Source organism: Caenorhabditis remanei, chromosome II (assembly GCF_010183535.1).
Source record: "Caenorhabditis remanei strain PX506 chromosome II, whole genome shotgun sequence".
Lineage (NCBI taxonomy): Eukaryota > Metazoa > Nematoda > Chromadorea > Rhabditida > Rhabditidae > Caenorhabditis > Caenorhabditis remanei.
The window spans coordinates 17,797,431-17,812,188 of NC_071329.1; the positions used below are offsets into that span (position 1 = coordinate 17,797,431).

General features: G+C 38.8%; 3 protein-coding genes across 3 annotated transcripts; 2 read left to right on the forward strand and 1 right to left on the reverse strand.

Annotated features, from left to right (window-relative positions):
* Window positions 1–3,762: 3,762 nt before the first annotated feature.
* Window positions 3,763–4,948, forward strand: GCK72_007736 (uncharacterized protein; the record flags this gene model as incomplete). Its single annotated transcript, XM_053726410.1, has 5 exons — window positions 3,763–3,774; window positions 3,822–3,998; window positions 4,598–4,638; window positions 4,689–4,805; window positions 4,858–4,948. 5 exons carry the CDS (start codon window positions 3,763–3,765, stop codon window positions 4,946–4,948), a joined length of 438 nt encoding a protein of 145 aa, XP_053590604.1.
* A 202-nt stretch (window positions 4,949–5,150) lies between these two features.
* On the forward strand, window positions 5,151–7,213 carry GCK72_007737 (uncharacterized protein; the record flags this gene model as incomplete). The annotated part of the gene is made up of 5 exons (XM_053726411.1): window positions 5,151–5,235; window positions 5,284–5,438; window positions 5,484–6,491; window positions 6,548–6,847; window positions 6,893–7,213. The coding sequence occupies 5 exons, from the start codon at window positions 5,151–5,153 to the stop codon at window positions 7,211–7,213; spliced, it is 1,869 nt and encodes a 622-aa protein (XP_053590605.1).
* Window positions 7,214–14,227: 7,014 nt separating this feature from the next.
* On the reverse strand, window positions 14,228–14,744 carry GCK72_007738 (uncharacterized protein; the record flags this gene model as incomplete). Its single annotated transcript, XM_053726412.1, has 3 exons — window positions 14,228–14,281; window positions 14,330–14,530; window positions 14,583–14,744. 3 exons carry the CDS (start codon window positions 14,742–14,744, stop codon window positions 14,228–14,230), a joined length of 417 nt encoding a protein of 138 aa, XP_053590606.1.
* Between the last annotated feature and the right edge of the window lie 14 nt (window positions 14,745–14,758).

The window sequence follows — 14,758 nt, forward strand, 5'->3', positions numbered from 1 at the left end:
TTCGTCATTCCGGTTCCGGATTCCGGATTCCGGTTTTTCGGAAAATGGCATTCCGTACAAGTATGCTCCATATCAATTCAAGAATCCCCATATTTCCACAAGGTACTGATTTTTGTGTATTTTATGTTATTTTATAGTCTGTTTTACTGTTTTAGACTCTTTTGTACTGTTTCAACAGAAAGTTTCCAACCATTTTTAAAATTTCAAGTTGGTTGACGCTTCGGAACGAAACAGTTCTCGGGAGGAGGGGAGAGGAAAACCCTTCGGAAAAGTGGTTTTCCAACTTGATTTCTTTCATAGAGTTTCAAGGACGAAACCATCTTTCCAAAGAAGGAGAGGATGTCACAGGCCAGTTTCTGTCCCGTCTCTTCTCTCTCAACTGACTGCTCTCGGCTCAGCGGGGCCTAAACAATATAAACATAGAACTACCGTATCCCTATTCCAAAATATGGAGAGGCAAGAGAAGGCGATATTTTTTTCACCGTTTTCCAGAACTTCCTATGAGTCATCTATACAAACTCATAGCTATCCATGTGACCCCTTTCTTTTCCACTTTTCCGGTATCTTTCTATTTTTAAATTCTTGTTTCGACCGCTTTCTACTGGACAAGAAAATGTATAAAATTCTGGAATTGAGAGCGCGGTCTCGTCAGCAGTAGACTCTCTCCAGTTTCTTCGATTTTTGATTTTTAAACAGATTTCTTGACAATAAATCACAAAAATCAATAATTTAATCACATTTTGATGGGAAAATTTGAACGGTTACCAGAAAAAACCGCAGTTTTTCTAGACTTGCAAAATATCATTTTTCACAAAAGTTTTAAATTTTTTGAAGATTTTATCAAAAATAGTCAAGAATTTTAGGTACGTTTGAGTTTTATCGATATTTGAAAACATACTCGAAAATTCGACTTTTTTTGAAAAAAAAAGTCAAATTTTTGCACTGTGACCCGGCCTGTTGCAAGTCTGAGTTTTTCATCGACAAGAAAATTTTTAATAAAAATGAAATTTTGTTGAGTAGCCACACCCATTCGTGGAGTTGAATCGTTGGAGAGTGCTGAATTGGCCCATGATTTGCGGCGAATCTGAAAATTCAGGCGGAGAAGTATTTAGAGTAATTCTTCAACTAACCGCATTAAAATTGAGTGATCGCTGAACGAGAGCATTTGAAGACCGGAATTCCTGGAAACATATATATATATATATATATTATTTGAGATTACTGAGAGAAGAAGGAGACAAAACGATTCGATAAAAGCGAAAAGGAGCAGCGCTAAAACGAAGAATGCCGATTTTCAAGTAATTTTTCCGATATATTTAACGAGAATCGTTGTTTTGACAAGAATAATTCAGCAAAATAGTATTCGGAGACAAATTTTGCGCGAAAAAATGAGAAAAAGTGCGAGAATTCGGGAAGTGAAACTTTAACGCTGCTTAGCAGCGCTAAAATATAACTTTGGCGCTGTATCGGTTACTTCCGTCATTTTATATGAAGAATCGTTTACAGCATACAATTTATATACGTAAAAATTGTCATCGCAGAGAATACACAATAAAAAGATCAGAAAGACTTTAAAATTGGTAGTTTTCAGGAAAATTCGAAAGTGGCGGCGGAAAAATCTGTAAAACTCAACAGAACCCGACTTCATGCCACACATTGAGATGTTTTATTGAGAGCATTAATAGGATTAATAAGAATACATTATAATTTAGCTGAATTTAGAGAAAATTGAGCAAAAAATAGAAAGAAATGATCAGAAATGAGTCATCACAAAACTCGAACTTTAGCGCTGCTTAACAGCGCTAAAATACTACGACACTCCGAAATTGCGCAAGCGCGTGTTGTTTACCGTAAATCGACACGATTTATTTAGCGCTGCTGAACAGCGCTAAACTGATGGTGAGCCAATTTCTAGTTTTTCAGCGATTTTTCAGCAATTTTAATATATTTTAAAGAAAAAACTGCAGAAAATGGTCGAGCCAACGGGAACAGAAGTAGTCGTCGACGAGCGTACCAAAGCGCTCAACAACTACCGCCGAAAGCTGGCGGAGTGTAGTGACGCAAAAGCTGAAAGATTTGCGGAAGAAAGAGAGCGAATCGATGAAACAATTCGATAAATCGGAGAATCCGTCGGACAGATTGTCGGAGAAAGACATAATGCAACTCTCAGAAGAGAAATTCATTGTGAAGGCGACGAATAGACCACTTTATGTCGTCGGATGTTGTCGTTCGATCAATAACGAGGAATTGAAGCAGAAGAATTAGAGTCGAAGGCGCTAAGTTAGTTGGGGGGGGCCACTCAAAAAATTTTTTTTGGGGACTCCGAATCAGTTTGCAGAAAGAGGAGTAAAGTTTGCAAAACCTGTGTGATTCTTGTGGGGGACCACTTTTCACCATTCTCTTAGGCTTAGGTTTCTTAAAAATTCGGAAAAAAGTTGACAAAAACGACAAAAATTGACAAATTAATAGTTTTTGTCCATTTTTTTTCCCGAATTTCTAAGAAACCTAAGCCTAAGAGAAAGGTTCGGTAGCAAAAAAGTGCCTCTACCACGTCTCCAGCCACACACCTTCAGCCAAAAAAATTGCCTAAAATTTCGAAAATTTGAGTGGCCCCCCCCAACTAACTTAGCGCCGAGTCGAATTGGATATGACCACTTTTACCATCAAGTTAATACAGAAATTGGTACAAAATGTGATTTTTATGACGTCTGGGGCGTCGTTGACGCTTTTTTGAGCTAAAAATCGATTTGAAATGGTCTGAAAACATCAATTTTTGCCATTTTCAGACGCGTGTGAGGTGCGCCAGACAGTTTTGATTCTGTTTTTAATGAAAATTAGCTAAAAATTGCTCATTTTTCATCGGAAATTTCACTTAAATCCTGTTTTTTTTTCGCAGGACCTACTCATTATCATCCCCAAATCCTCCGACACCGCCGTCAAAACCACATTCAAAACAATCAAAAAAGTGGAGAATACGATGGAAAACATGTCGATTTCGACGACACCGATGGATTTGTTGATTTTTGACGGACGGCACGAAGATGGTGCGCCAGACAGTTGGAAATGGCGAAAGTACAGCTGAAAACGTTGGTTTTATTGCAAAAAACGCGTCAAAAGCGCGCCAGATTGATTAATAAGGCGAAATTTTCAGCTCGAGAGTGTCAAAACTATACAAAAACCATCTGATTTCGAAGAAAATTCCATTTTTAACTGTCTAAACTCGTCAACGGCGCACCAGACACGATAATTAAATGAAAACGCGTCACAGGCACGCCAGACTTTATGTTTCGATGAAAAGTTCTGAAAAACGCGTCAAAAGACGCGCTCGTTTACAAGAAAGTGCGAAAATTTCTCAAAATTTTTTAAAAATCGAATTGAAAATTTCTTATAAAACAGCGCATTTTGAAATCTGGAGAGAGTCCATTGCTGATGAGACCGTGCTCTCAATTCCAGAATATTATTTTTTGTTCTTGTCCAATGGAAAACGGTCGAAACAAGTGTTTCTTTTTCCAAAAACAAGTTACAATTTCGAATATTAAAAACATGAATTTTTTTATTTTTTTGAGAATTTTTCAAACAAATCGGCCGGAATGATGTCAGAAATTGTCCGAATATATCGGAAAAAGGAAAACGGATGATATTCGCGAATTTCATCCGTTTTCCGATTAAAAAATCCAAGAATTTCTTCGAATTTCAGATCAATGAACTCGAAGTTGGTGTCGAGACTTTTCTCATTTGACTACTTTTCGAATATACATTGTTATGCTTCGAGTTGTGAGTTGATACTTGTTTCCTTCTAAAATCAATCGCATTGTTTTCAGATTCTCTCACAGTTTGTCCATCTCAAAAGTGCCGAAATTTCACTCGAAGATCCCATGAATCTCTCTGAAATTGGATCAGCTCTTGGAATCGACTGGGACAACTCCGCACTAATCACTTATCGTTATTCGTTTTCGATTTCTGATCATCGAAATTTACAATATTTCAGTGCCTGTCAAGTAGTTCTCAAAAATAAATATTCATTGTCAAATCTTGTTATTTATAACCGTATTATTTTATTAATTGAAATATGCATTTCTTTTTGCAGACCAAGTGTCCTACCTTTTTCCATTATTTCCCCATTTTCATAGCATATTTCTACAGTCTAACGTAAATAGCCGACACTATTTGGCAAGTTGCAAACGCGCCCGGTTGCACCACCTGCACGCCCACACCACACATATAGGGAAGTCGCGATTCATCTGTGGTGCCTCGGTGGCTCAGTAGGGTGCACAGGTGAACCGCTGGGAATCCTATTATAAATTCGCAACTCAACGCCGCATGCCTTTAAAGGCGCAGGGACTTTTTGCGAAATGGTCCTGCCACGTCACGGGGAGAGGAAGTGGCGCATTTCTCGTGCAGCTTCTCGCAGTTTAATCTATGAAAGAATTATCGCTTTGTAATAATTAATGTTCAAATTAAATATTTTTTTCTCGAAATTGCTTTATTTTTCTCTATTGATTGAACTGAAATAAAGATTTGTTGATATTTTTCTGTTTTATTTTGGTTTGAAACGGTAAGAGGAGCGTCCCTCTGTCATTTTTTCGTTCTCTTTCAGGTGATTTGTAGAAATTGGACTGCCAGTTGGTGCTGGAAAAGGTAAGAAAACTCAATTCATTAGGTTTTAAATTGAAAACATCGCATTTCAGACTTAAAACGAATGTCACAACGACAACGAGAAGGGATGCGGCAGCGAAGACGACGACTAGAGCAACGAAACGGAAGCAAAACAAGGTAAGCGAAGTAAGAAAAGTATCTGATACGAGGTTATGGACAATGTTTCTGTTAAGCTGGAATAGAAATGATTGAATGTTTCAGAGACGACGAGGGAGGACGGTTCAGAGACGAAGATGAGGAAAGACGGCAAGAAAAAGAAGGAAGAGGATCAACGATGAGGAAATCTAATTGAATTTTTAATCTTTGTGATTGTTCTTTAATTTTTGAGATAAATAAATTGAACACCGAGAAGTTTAAACGTTTCTCAAGCTAAATGAAAGGTACCGTCAGGTGCTGTGTGCTCTAATTCTGAGATGAAGGAACTTATAGCCTACGGTTTCTAAGAAGTCAAACTGAAATGTGTTGGTTTAAGTCGCATAGTTATGTTTAGGGAAATGTCTTCGCCCGAGTTTGCTTGCATCCGCTTTGATGGGAAAACCAAGATCATCGCGCGGAATCTCCTAACGAAAGAGCAAAAAAGTAACACTTTCACAATAAAATTAAACATTTATAATAACAAAAATTAAGGAGCTCTAGACTCCAGTCCATACGGTGTCCTCGCCGTCGACCACGATCCGTCTGCTCTCCCAGTTGATGTCGAACCTGAAAGAAAAACCATTCAAACTCAAACTGAGATAATTGTTGAGGACAGTTCAACTGGTGTGAAACCAGAAGAACTAGAGGTACAATAGATATAGAAAAAAAAAAGAGAAATATGTGCTTTTTAGACATTATGTGAGAAAAATCAACGAGCTCAAGATGAGGTGGATCGACAGCTAGGAGCAGCAATCAGAGATCTAAAAGCATTCTATTATGATGTTGAATTGGGAAAAGGAAAAAAGAGTAAAGAAGTGACGGAAACTGTATCGTTAGTGGATCAGTTGTCAAGATTCAAAGTTCAACTGGGGAAACTCGCCACAGGAACATTCTTCGATTCTCCTGTTACACTCGCTTCCAAACTTCTGAATCTGCACAAACGGACGGTAGAAAGAAGAATGATTGAAGGAAGGAAGGATACAAGAGAGAAAGATGTAAAAGTTAAGGAAGACCCGAAGAAAAGAGTTTTGCAGCTGATCACACCACAACAGGAGAAAGAAATTTTTGATCATGTGCAAGACTGCTTCCGCACGGACAGCAACTTCACGCTCTCTTCTCTTCTCTCGGATTTAAAGGAGAAATACAATTTTGAGTGGGAGAGAACCACTTTGTATAGACTCCTGAAAGCAATGAATCTGTCGTATAAGATTAAAACATTTAATCCTATGGCATCATCACGGGAAGAAATTGTTATGTGGCGGGCGCGGTATTTGAGGGATATTCTTAAGTACCGAGAATCTGGCGCGTTCATTACGTACTTCGACGAAACCTGGATTTTTCATGGGATGACGAAACGAAAAGGATGGGTGATGAAGCAAAAGAATGCCTATGAATTAGCCAAGATGGGAGATCTGAAGAGCCCGTACCCAGGTTTCAGAGCCGCCAGCGACAAAGGAATCAGAGCTGTCGTACTCGCCGTCCTGACCGAATCAGGAATCTTACATGAATCCATCGACGTGGTCACATCCAAACGTCCTGTTTCGGAGCAGCTTGTGGATTACCACAAAAACATGAATGCTCAATCCTACCAGCAGTACATGGAGAGAGTACTTCCTGCAATCGCAGCAGCAGCCCCTCCAGGAAGACAGCCGATATTGGTTATTGACAACGCGTCAATCCATAACACCCCGACTCTAAAGGTTAAATTGAAACAAGTTTAGAGAAAGAAAGAAGGAAAAACAAGTAAATATTCCAGATTCCCGTTGCTACATCTACCAAGCCAGTTATTACTGAGTTTTTAGATAGTCAGGGCATTGCGGTGGACCCCAAGTCTACGCAAGCAGAGCTATGGGGTGAAGCGGAGCGGTTCATGAGCGCAAATGGCGGCAGGGTCGTCATGAAGAAATACGCAGTGGATGAGATGGCCAAGGAGTATGGAGTGATAATCATTCGTCTGGCCCCATATCATTGCTGCCTCAATCCCATCGAGTTGGTCTGGGGCCAGATGAAGGGACACTTAAAGCAGAAGGGAAAGACAACAGATAAGATTGAAGTTGTGGGTTGCAAGTAGTAATTCTCAGCTAAATAAAATATTTCTTAGGTCCGACAGCGCGCCATTGATTTCCTCAAAAACCTTTCCGAAGCAACAGCGGCGAACACCATCGCTCATGCTATCGATGTGGAATCAGATTTGAGGGTTATCATGGAGGCTGCTTCAAGGGAAGACGATTCGGATGACTCCGATTATGAAGGATATGAAGGAGAAGAACATTGTGAAAGAGAGGAGGTTGAGGAAAGAGAGGAGGTTGAGGGAAGAGAGGAGATCGATGAAATGGGGAGAAGAAACAGAGGAAGGGGACAGTATGACGGGGAAACGAGACGAGAGAGATCAGAGGAAAATATGGAATGGGATGATATGTAATGCTCACCTGAAATTCCTATCTTCTTCCGTTATCCTTCTTCTTCTGGTTGCTGCATCTTCTTCCTGTCACTTCTTCTGTTCGCTTCTTCTTCATCACTACATCTTGGTTGTCGCTTGTTCCGTCGTGTAGTCGAAGCTGAAATTTGTTAAAAATTTATTTCATTGTTATAAAAAATGTTTTTTTTTACCTTTCTTTCTTCCTTTAGTTGTTGCCTCACCTATAACCACCTGAAACAGAGAGAGAGAGAGAAAAATAACAGAGGCACATCCCTCTTACACAGGAAAAAAATTAGCAAAACACATTTTTTATCGATTAAAACTTTATTACAGATTTTAAAAACGAAATGGACGATAATTACCTTTAAAAAATAAGGAAAAATTATTAAAATCGGAAGAAAAAACGGAAAAAAACGCAAAATCCTAAACATTCGTTACTGAAAAACACAAAAACACGGCAAGTGCGCACAACTGCACGCGAAGTGCGCCACTGTGACGTGGCAGGACCATTTCGCAAAAAGTCCCTGCGCCTTTAAAGGCATGCGGCGTTGAGTTGCGAATTTATAATATATGTGAAGGTGCCAGAATAGCGCCCTATGTGTGTCCCTAAATGAAAAGTGGATCGCGCGTGTGCCGCATATGTGCGGTCGTCTTTTCTGTGTACTGGCAGCGCGTGAACCCATAATGCTCCCATATACGTTCCATGTATGGTCCATATTTGAGGGTGGCGGCCGGCCGCCGCAACGACATTCCGGAATTACACATGGGCGTGTTCACACCCTATCCGTCCACTAATGCGCCTTCAACGTATCTGACGCGTTTCTCGGCACCGCGCCTCAGCTAGCCGTTTCGATCGAACGACGGTTGACTTTTGTTCTTGGTGGGATAACGGAGCATCGTTGCCACGCAAAGTACAGTGGATGGCGGAACCCGCGAGATGTCGGCTGCTGCTTTAAGTATATAAGCGTTCCGCAACGATGCTCCGTTATCCCGCAACGATGCTCCGTTATCCCGCAACGATGCTCCGTTATCCCGCCAAGCACGGTCTCCTAGAACGATTTTAGGGGCAGATTACGTCATCAATCGTGGAATGTCACGAAAAATGAAAATTTTCTGAAAATTCACACGTGAGGGAGTTTTTGAACGGGGAATGAAGTGGTCATCCATTTTCTCGAGAACCAGGGCAAATCTCGAAAAACTGTCACACAGATTTGTTCGAAACCGTGATAGGAACCCACCATAAACTTTTTGTGTTTTTCTGTTGGGTAACTTTTGAGTTATCCTTTGTTGAAAAATCAACTGAAAACACCCTACTTTTTCAATAACTTTGAAATATCTGACCTCATTTTGCATATATCAAAAATCCGTTTTCACAACTTTTTTCCTATTTTCATTGACTACCATTTGCACTCTTTCATTACGTGTTTGCTTCTAAACTGACCGAGTTATCACAGCAACTTTATTTCGGACAAGAAAATAGTGCCAAAGCAAAAAATGACATAACTAGGTCAGTTTAGAAGCAAACACGTAATGAATGAGTGCAAATGGTAGCCAATGAAAATATGAAAAAAATTGTGTGAATGGATTTTCGATATATGCAAAATGAGGTCAGATATTTTCAAGTTATTGAAAAAGTCGGGTGTTTTCAGTTGATTTTTCAACAGAGGATAACTCAAAAGTTACCCAACAGAAAAACACAAAAAATTAATGGTTGGTTCCGAACACGGTTTCGAACAAAACTGTGTGACAGTTTTTCGAGATTTGACCTGGTTCTCGAGAAAATGGATTACCACTTCATTCCCCGTTCAAAAACTCCCTCACGTGTGAATTTTCAGAAATTTTTCATTTTTCGTGACATTCCACGATTGATGACGTCATCTGCCCCTAAAATCGTTCTAGGAGACCGTGCCAAGAACGAAAGTCAACCGCCGTTCGTTCGAAACTGCTAACTGAGGCACGAGAAAGGCGCTAATACTAGAGCTGATTCTGTCAAAAATCAAGATTTAGGAAGACAAATGGAAAAGGTTAAAATGGTCATTAGTAGACATCAATCAACTAGAAAACGCCTCACAACACGAAATAATGCCCTAAAACCCCGTTACTGGGACGCTCTGAATCTAGATACAGCAGACTTGAACGAAACTCAATATTTACGTGATTCTTAAGTTATTTGTACAATAAATAATGATAATATAGTCCTCGCAAAGTTTTCTTGTCATCTGTGGACAAAAAACGCAAAAAATTGAGACCGGGACAATAGGCATTAATTCTAGTGAAAACTAAGCGAAAAAAGGGAATTCTTTTGAATTTTTTGCTTAATAATATTTATTCCTTTCAAAAATATCGTCTTACAAAAAACGACGCTATTTTAAAGCCGCGAAATATGTTTTCGCTGAATTTTATTATGAATTCATTTTTATCTGTGCATGGGAAGACCGCGCCGCACTCGCGCGGCGGCCACGCCCATTTCTTGCGGCAGTGTTCAAAAATGCGTAGTGCGCCAAGCCGCGCACTGACGCGTTTCTCAAGCGGTGGGAGGCAGAAAAGTTTGGCGTATTAGTGGGCGGATATACCGTGCGTGTTATTTACCGTAAATCGACGCTACATTTTTTTCTATAAGTCCGGGCCCATTTTCTCCGTTTCTCGAAGTTTTTCACCTATTTTCTTCATTCTTTTTGCACATAACAGATAATGGCAAACCTCAAAAATAAAAATATATCTATTCAAACTTGCGGAAACTTATTTTTTCCAGACTTGTCAAAAATCGGGCCGGCCCGGGCCGGGCCGGGCCGGGCCGAGATTTTCCTTGACCAAGAGAAATTTCGGCCCGGCCCGGCCCGGTCGGCCCGGATTCAAAAATGGGTACCCATTTTCACCAATTTTTTCTTGAAATTTTTCGAAAAAAAGAGTAAAAATGCTTAAATTATCATACATATTCACATTTTGATTCAATTTTAAATGTTTACTCGAAAACTATACTTTTTTCCAAAAAAGTTCAAAAAATTTCCAAAAATTTCAAAAAAAAAGTTCAAAAACACAAAATGTTTTGAAGAAATGTTTCAAAACGGGCCGAGCGGGCCGGGCCGGGCCACGGGCCGGGCCGAGATTTTTCCTGATTTTGGCCCGGCCCGGCCCGGCCCGGCCCGGCCCGTGACAAGTCTGATTTTTTCAATACAAAAGTTGTTATTTTCTCAAGAAACTTGAATTTTAAGTTTTTGTTGAGAAGTTCGGGTCTGATGTTCCGCTTCACTTCGGTATGATAAGAAATCATATTTTTCAGGTGGATTTAAAGGTAAGAAGGTAAGTATTTGTCATACCGAAGTAAAGTCAAAATACCGGACTTCGAATTTTTTCGACGGGTATCATTTTCTTTCAGAGCTCGAAGAAAAGCTTGAGAATCAATGATTATGTTATAACCATCAAGCTAACATAAGATTTTTATAGGAAATCGTGTGTGATTTTAAATTTTTTTAAAGTATTGCCATTATCTGTTTAAAAAAGGAAAGAACTTCGAGAAAAAGGAGAAAATATACAAGTCCGAGAAATGGGAAGTGAACAAGTTGGAAAAAAGAAAAGTGAAACAACATGATAACATTACATACCAATCACAACAATGAATTAGGCCTTTCTAGTGTTTCATACAGAATAATCAACCAAATGCGATTGGTAGAATTAATGCTGATTATGCTATCCATATACGTTCCATATGCGCTCCACGTTCTCGGCCGACCGCGCGGGGATCCATATGGACACATATAAGGCCCAACCCTCATTCTTTTTAGCCGCACATACGCCACCGCGCGGTTCCTTATGTGTTTCCCAGCGGTTCACCTGTGTGACGGCGCTGCCGGTAGTCAGTAGGTGTTGGGTTCGAACCCATGCTGGTGAAATCGTTTTGTTGATATTTTTAAAACATTAATTCTCAATTTTTCAATAAGTTAGGAAGATTTTTTCTGCTTTTTAGGCCTTGGGACAGATTTTAGCACACATTGTTACTATCTTAGAACAGATTTCTACTTTGTGTCTTTATTCGAGTTTCAACTAAACGTTTTGGGTGTTTTTGTGAAAATTCATAATTATTAAAATGTATAAAAAGCATATTAAACTTTTCTAAAATTTTCAAATATATTTGCTTTTGGCATTTTCAATCACATTGTTTCATTCAGTTTCGCAGTTCTCTTTTTAAACTGCCGCGTTTCGGTCTTTCCCGCGTGGACTACACGAGAGGTTCATTGGGGCGCGTTTGCAACTTGCCAAATAGTTTCGGATATTTACGTTAGAGTTATTTCTACCAAATTAAACAAACTTTTCAGCGATTCACGATAAAGAATGTCCGAAATTCTGAAAACCAATCGGACTGCTCTTCACATTTGTATCTACTACGAGTTTCTTCGAGAGAAAAACGTCGAGGTAGCTTACAAGAACTTCTGCGGGACAGTCGGATACGATGTGATTGAATACGTGGATTTCGAATATTGGTTTTATCGATTTTATCACGGAAATCTGGATTTCGATTATGATAGAAGGTTAGCTTAGAAATTAATAAGTTTAAAAGCAAATGTTGGAATTTCAGTACCGATCCGAAGCCTCTTGTTCTCACCGATCTGCCGAAGGAATTGCTCAATGAGATTGTCGGAAATCTTGATATTCTTGATAGGTTAGAAAATAATTCAATCAGTCGAACAAACTTGTAAATATTTCATTTTGTAGATTCAATGTCGGAAAAGTTTCGAGAAAGTTTGAGCCAATCGTGGACAGATTCAAATACGAATTCAAGAATGTTTCAATTTTTTATAGCGCTGAACAACGCGCTGAACGAGAAACGAAATTTAGTCTTCAGACTGATTATGTTGATTACAAGAAGGGGAAGAAGGATTGCGTCGTTCGGCGCTACTTCGATGAATCCAACGAAAATCATTTTAACATTAAACTGAGTGCCCTGTCGACTGTGCTGACCAACTCGAAGTCTCATATTGAGAATTTTCGTATTTTTGATCGTTGTGAGGCCATCGACATCATGCCGAAACTGATCGAATCATTTTCCCAAGAAGTCTGTCCATTATTCTTCGCAAACTGTGTTGATCTAACATTGGAACACCAGGATTACATCATCCCATTTCTATCGCATTTCAAATCTGGAGTACTCGAAGAGCTTGTGCTTCGAAATACCCCAATTGACGACGATACTTTCAATAAACTTGTCGAAACGGATCACTTCAAACAATTAAAAAGATTTAATATCTGGATGAAGCCGATTCCTGTCTCACATTTCAAGATATTGTCTCATTTGGTTTATTTTGATGTATACATAAACATTGCTTCAGCAGAAGACATTGTTACCCTTCGAGATGTGAGTTGATACTTGTTTCCTTCTAAAATCAATCGCATTGTTTTCAGATTCTCTCACAGTTTGTCAATCTTGAAAGTGCCGAAATTTCACTCGAGGATCCCTTGAATCTCACTGAAATCGGATCAGCTCTCGGAATTGACTATGACGACTCCGGAGAAATCACTTATCGTTATCAGATTCCCAATTCTGATAAATTACTCGTTTGGTATTTCTTCGATAGTAACGAAACTTCAGTGGATATCGAAAACAATTAGCTCCATTTTCTCTGTTGATTTTTGTGTATTGCGGACGCTACACCTCAATTCACGCAAGAAAGTTGTTTAAAATAAAAGCCATTATTAAATAAATTTTTAAAGATTTTTCATCGCCATGTTTTGACTGCGTTTCATTCGCTTCTGTTCCTATTTTAACGATTTTTCTCATCAATTTGCGTTTGATTGCGTTAAATGCGTTAAATTTTATCAATATCCACTTTTGAGTCCGGGTCGACCGGGCCGGCTTGATTTTTGACAAGTCTGTTCAAAATACCGTAAAAACTGTAATAGAGGCGCATGCGTCTCTATTTTTCAACCTCCTTCCAAAAGTGCGCCTCTATTACAGGGGCGCCTCTAATAGAGGGTGCGCCTCTATTTTTCAACCTGCTCGACTGGTTATTTTTTAAACTTTTATGTCATCAAATTTTCAACAAAACTAACATTTTCTCTGACAAAATTACACGAAAACCCCAAAATTTGCAATATTTTGAACGAAAATGGAGGTTTTATTCAGTTTTTTTCACAAACTTTGAAAAAGAATGGTTGAAAACCAGTAGAAACATTTCAAAAGTATTGACGGTGCGCCTCTATTACAGGGTGCGCCTCTATTATTCAAACCGCCTTTTAGGGTGCGCCTCTATTAGAGGGGCGCCTCTAATAAAGGGGCGCTTCTATTACAGCTTTTACGGTAATCTAAGCCCTGAAAAAGAATCCTATGTTATCGCGGTAATCTCGTATTACCGTTAACTTTATTTCGTTTCTTCCAGAAAAATCAAAAAATGCCCGGCGCTAAAGGAGTTGGGGGAGGGGTAAAACGTCTGAAAATTTGCCATGTAGAAGAATTCTGTTCGGAAGTAGCCGATACAGCGCCAATTTTAAATTGTATCGCTGCTTTGCAAAATGTCTGCGTCTCTCGTTGTTGAGTGCAACGTTTCTCTCCCTAGTTTCGAATCGATTTTTCTCATTTTTTTGTACATTTTCCCGTTTTTCTCGTAAATTTTACAGTTTCTTCCGATTATTCCTCGAAATTTATCAAAAAAGTGTGAAAAGTTCTCAAATTTTTTAAATTCGAGTCGAAAAAATGAAATAAATCACTGCATTTTGAAATCTGGAGAGAGTCCATTGCTGATGAGACCGTGCTCTCTAATCCAGAATATTCTCTTTTGTTTCTTGTCCAATGGAAAACGGTCGAAACAAGTGATTCTTGATTCAAAAGAAACTTACCATTTCGATTATCAAAATGATGAATTTCAATCATTTTTGAGAACTTTTCAAACAAGTTTCCTCTGGTGCCTGTGTAATTTCATTTGGTTTCGAATTTTTGTTGTATTTTCGAACTAAAAAGGAAAAATTAATTTATTTTATCTACTGAAAAACTTTAATATCACATAAAGAGAGTTCAAACTCCTGTTTTTATTCATCGAGTAGTGCAATCATGAGCGGTGCGAGTACCGACAACGAGATGCTCTGAAATAAGAAATTGTCAAAATCTTGTTTTTGTTCACGTTTTGATACCTCTTTTCTATCACATTCCAACTGCATCATCCTGTTAATCTCTGCATTGTCGCATCTCGCCATTCCAAACGCCATTGAATCAAGTGTCTTCATAATTTGAAGCTTCTCAATTTTGATACCATCTAGCATCTCATTCGGCGAGTTGGATACGGTTTTGGCGATTTTTCCGAGTAGTTTCTGAGACTCTTCACTCGACAGTTCCTAAAATATTATTATTTTCAAATGAAAAATTTTTGAAAATGTGTTTATTTACCTTTTTATCAACTTCTTCTTCCAAATCCAAGTCCAATGATATCCCGATTTGTTGGCTTTTGAAGTGAGTTTCCAGTACTTGTTTCAATTTCGTGTAGAGTTTTCCAATCGTTAAAGCCTCTTTTGACTCCAATTTAACCAATTTAATCTTCATCATCGTCATCTTCTATTTTCTCA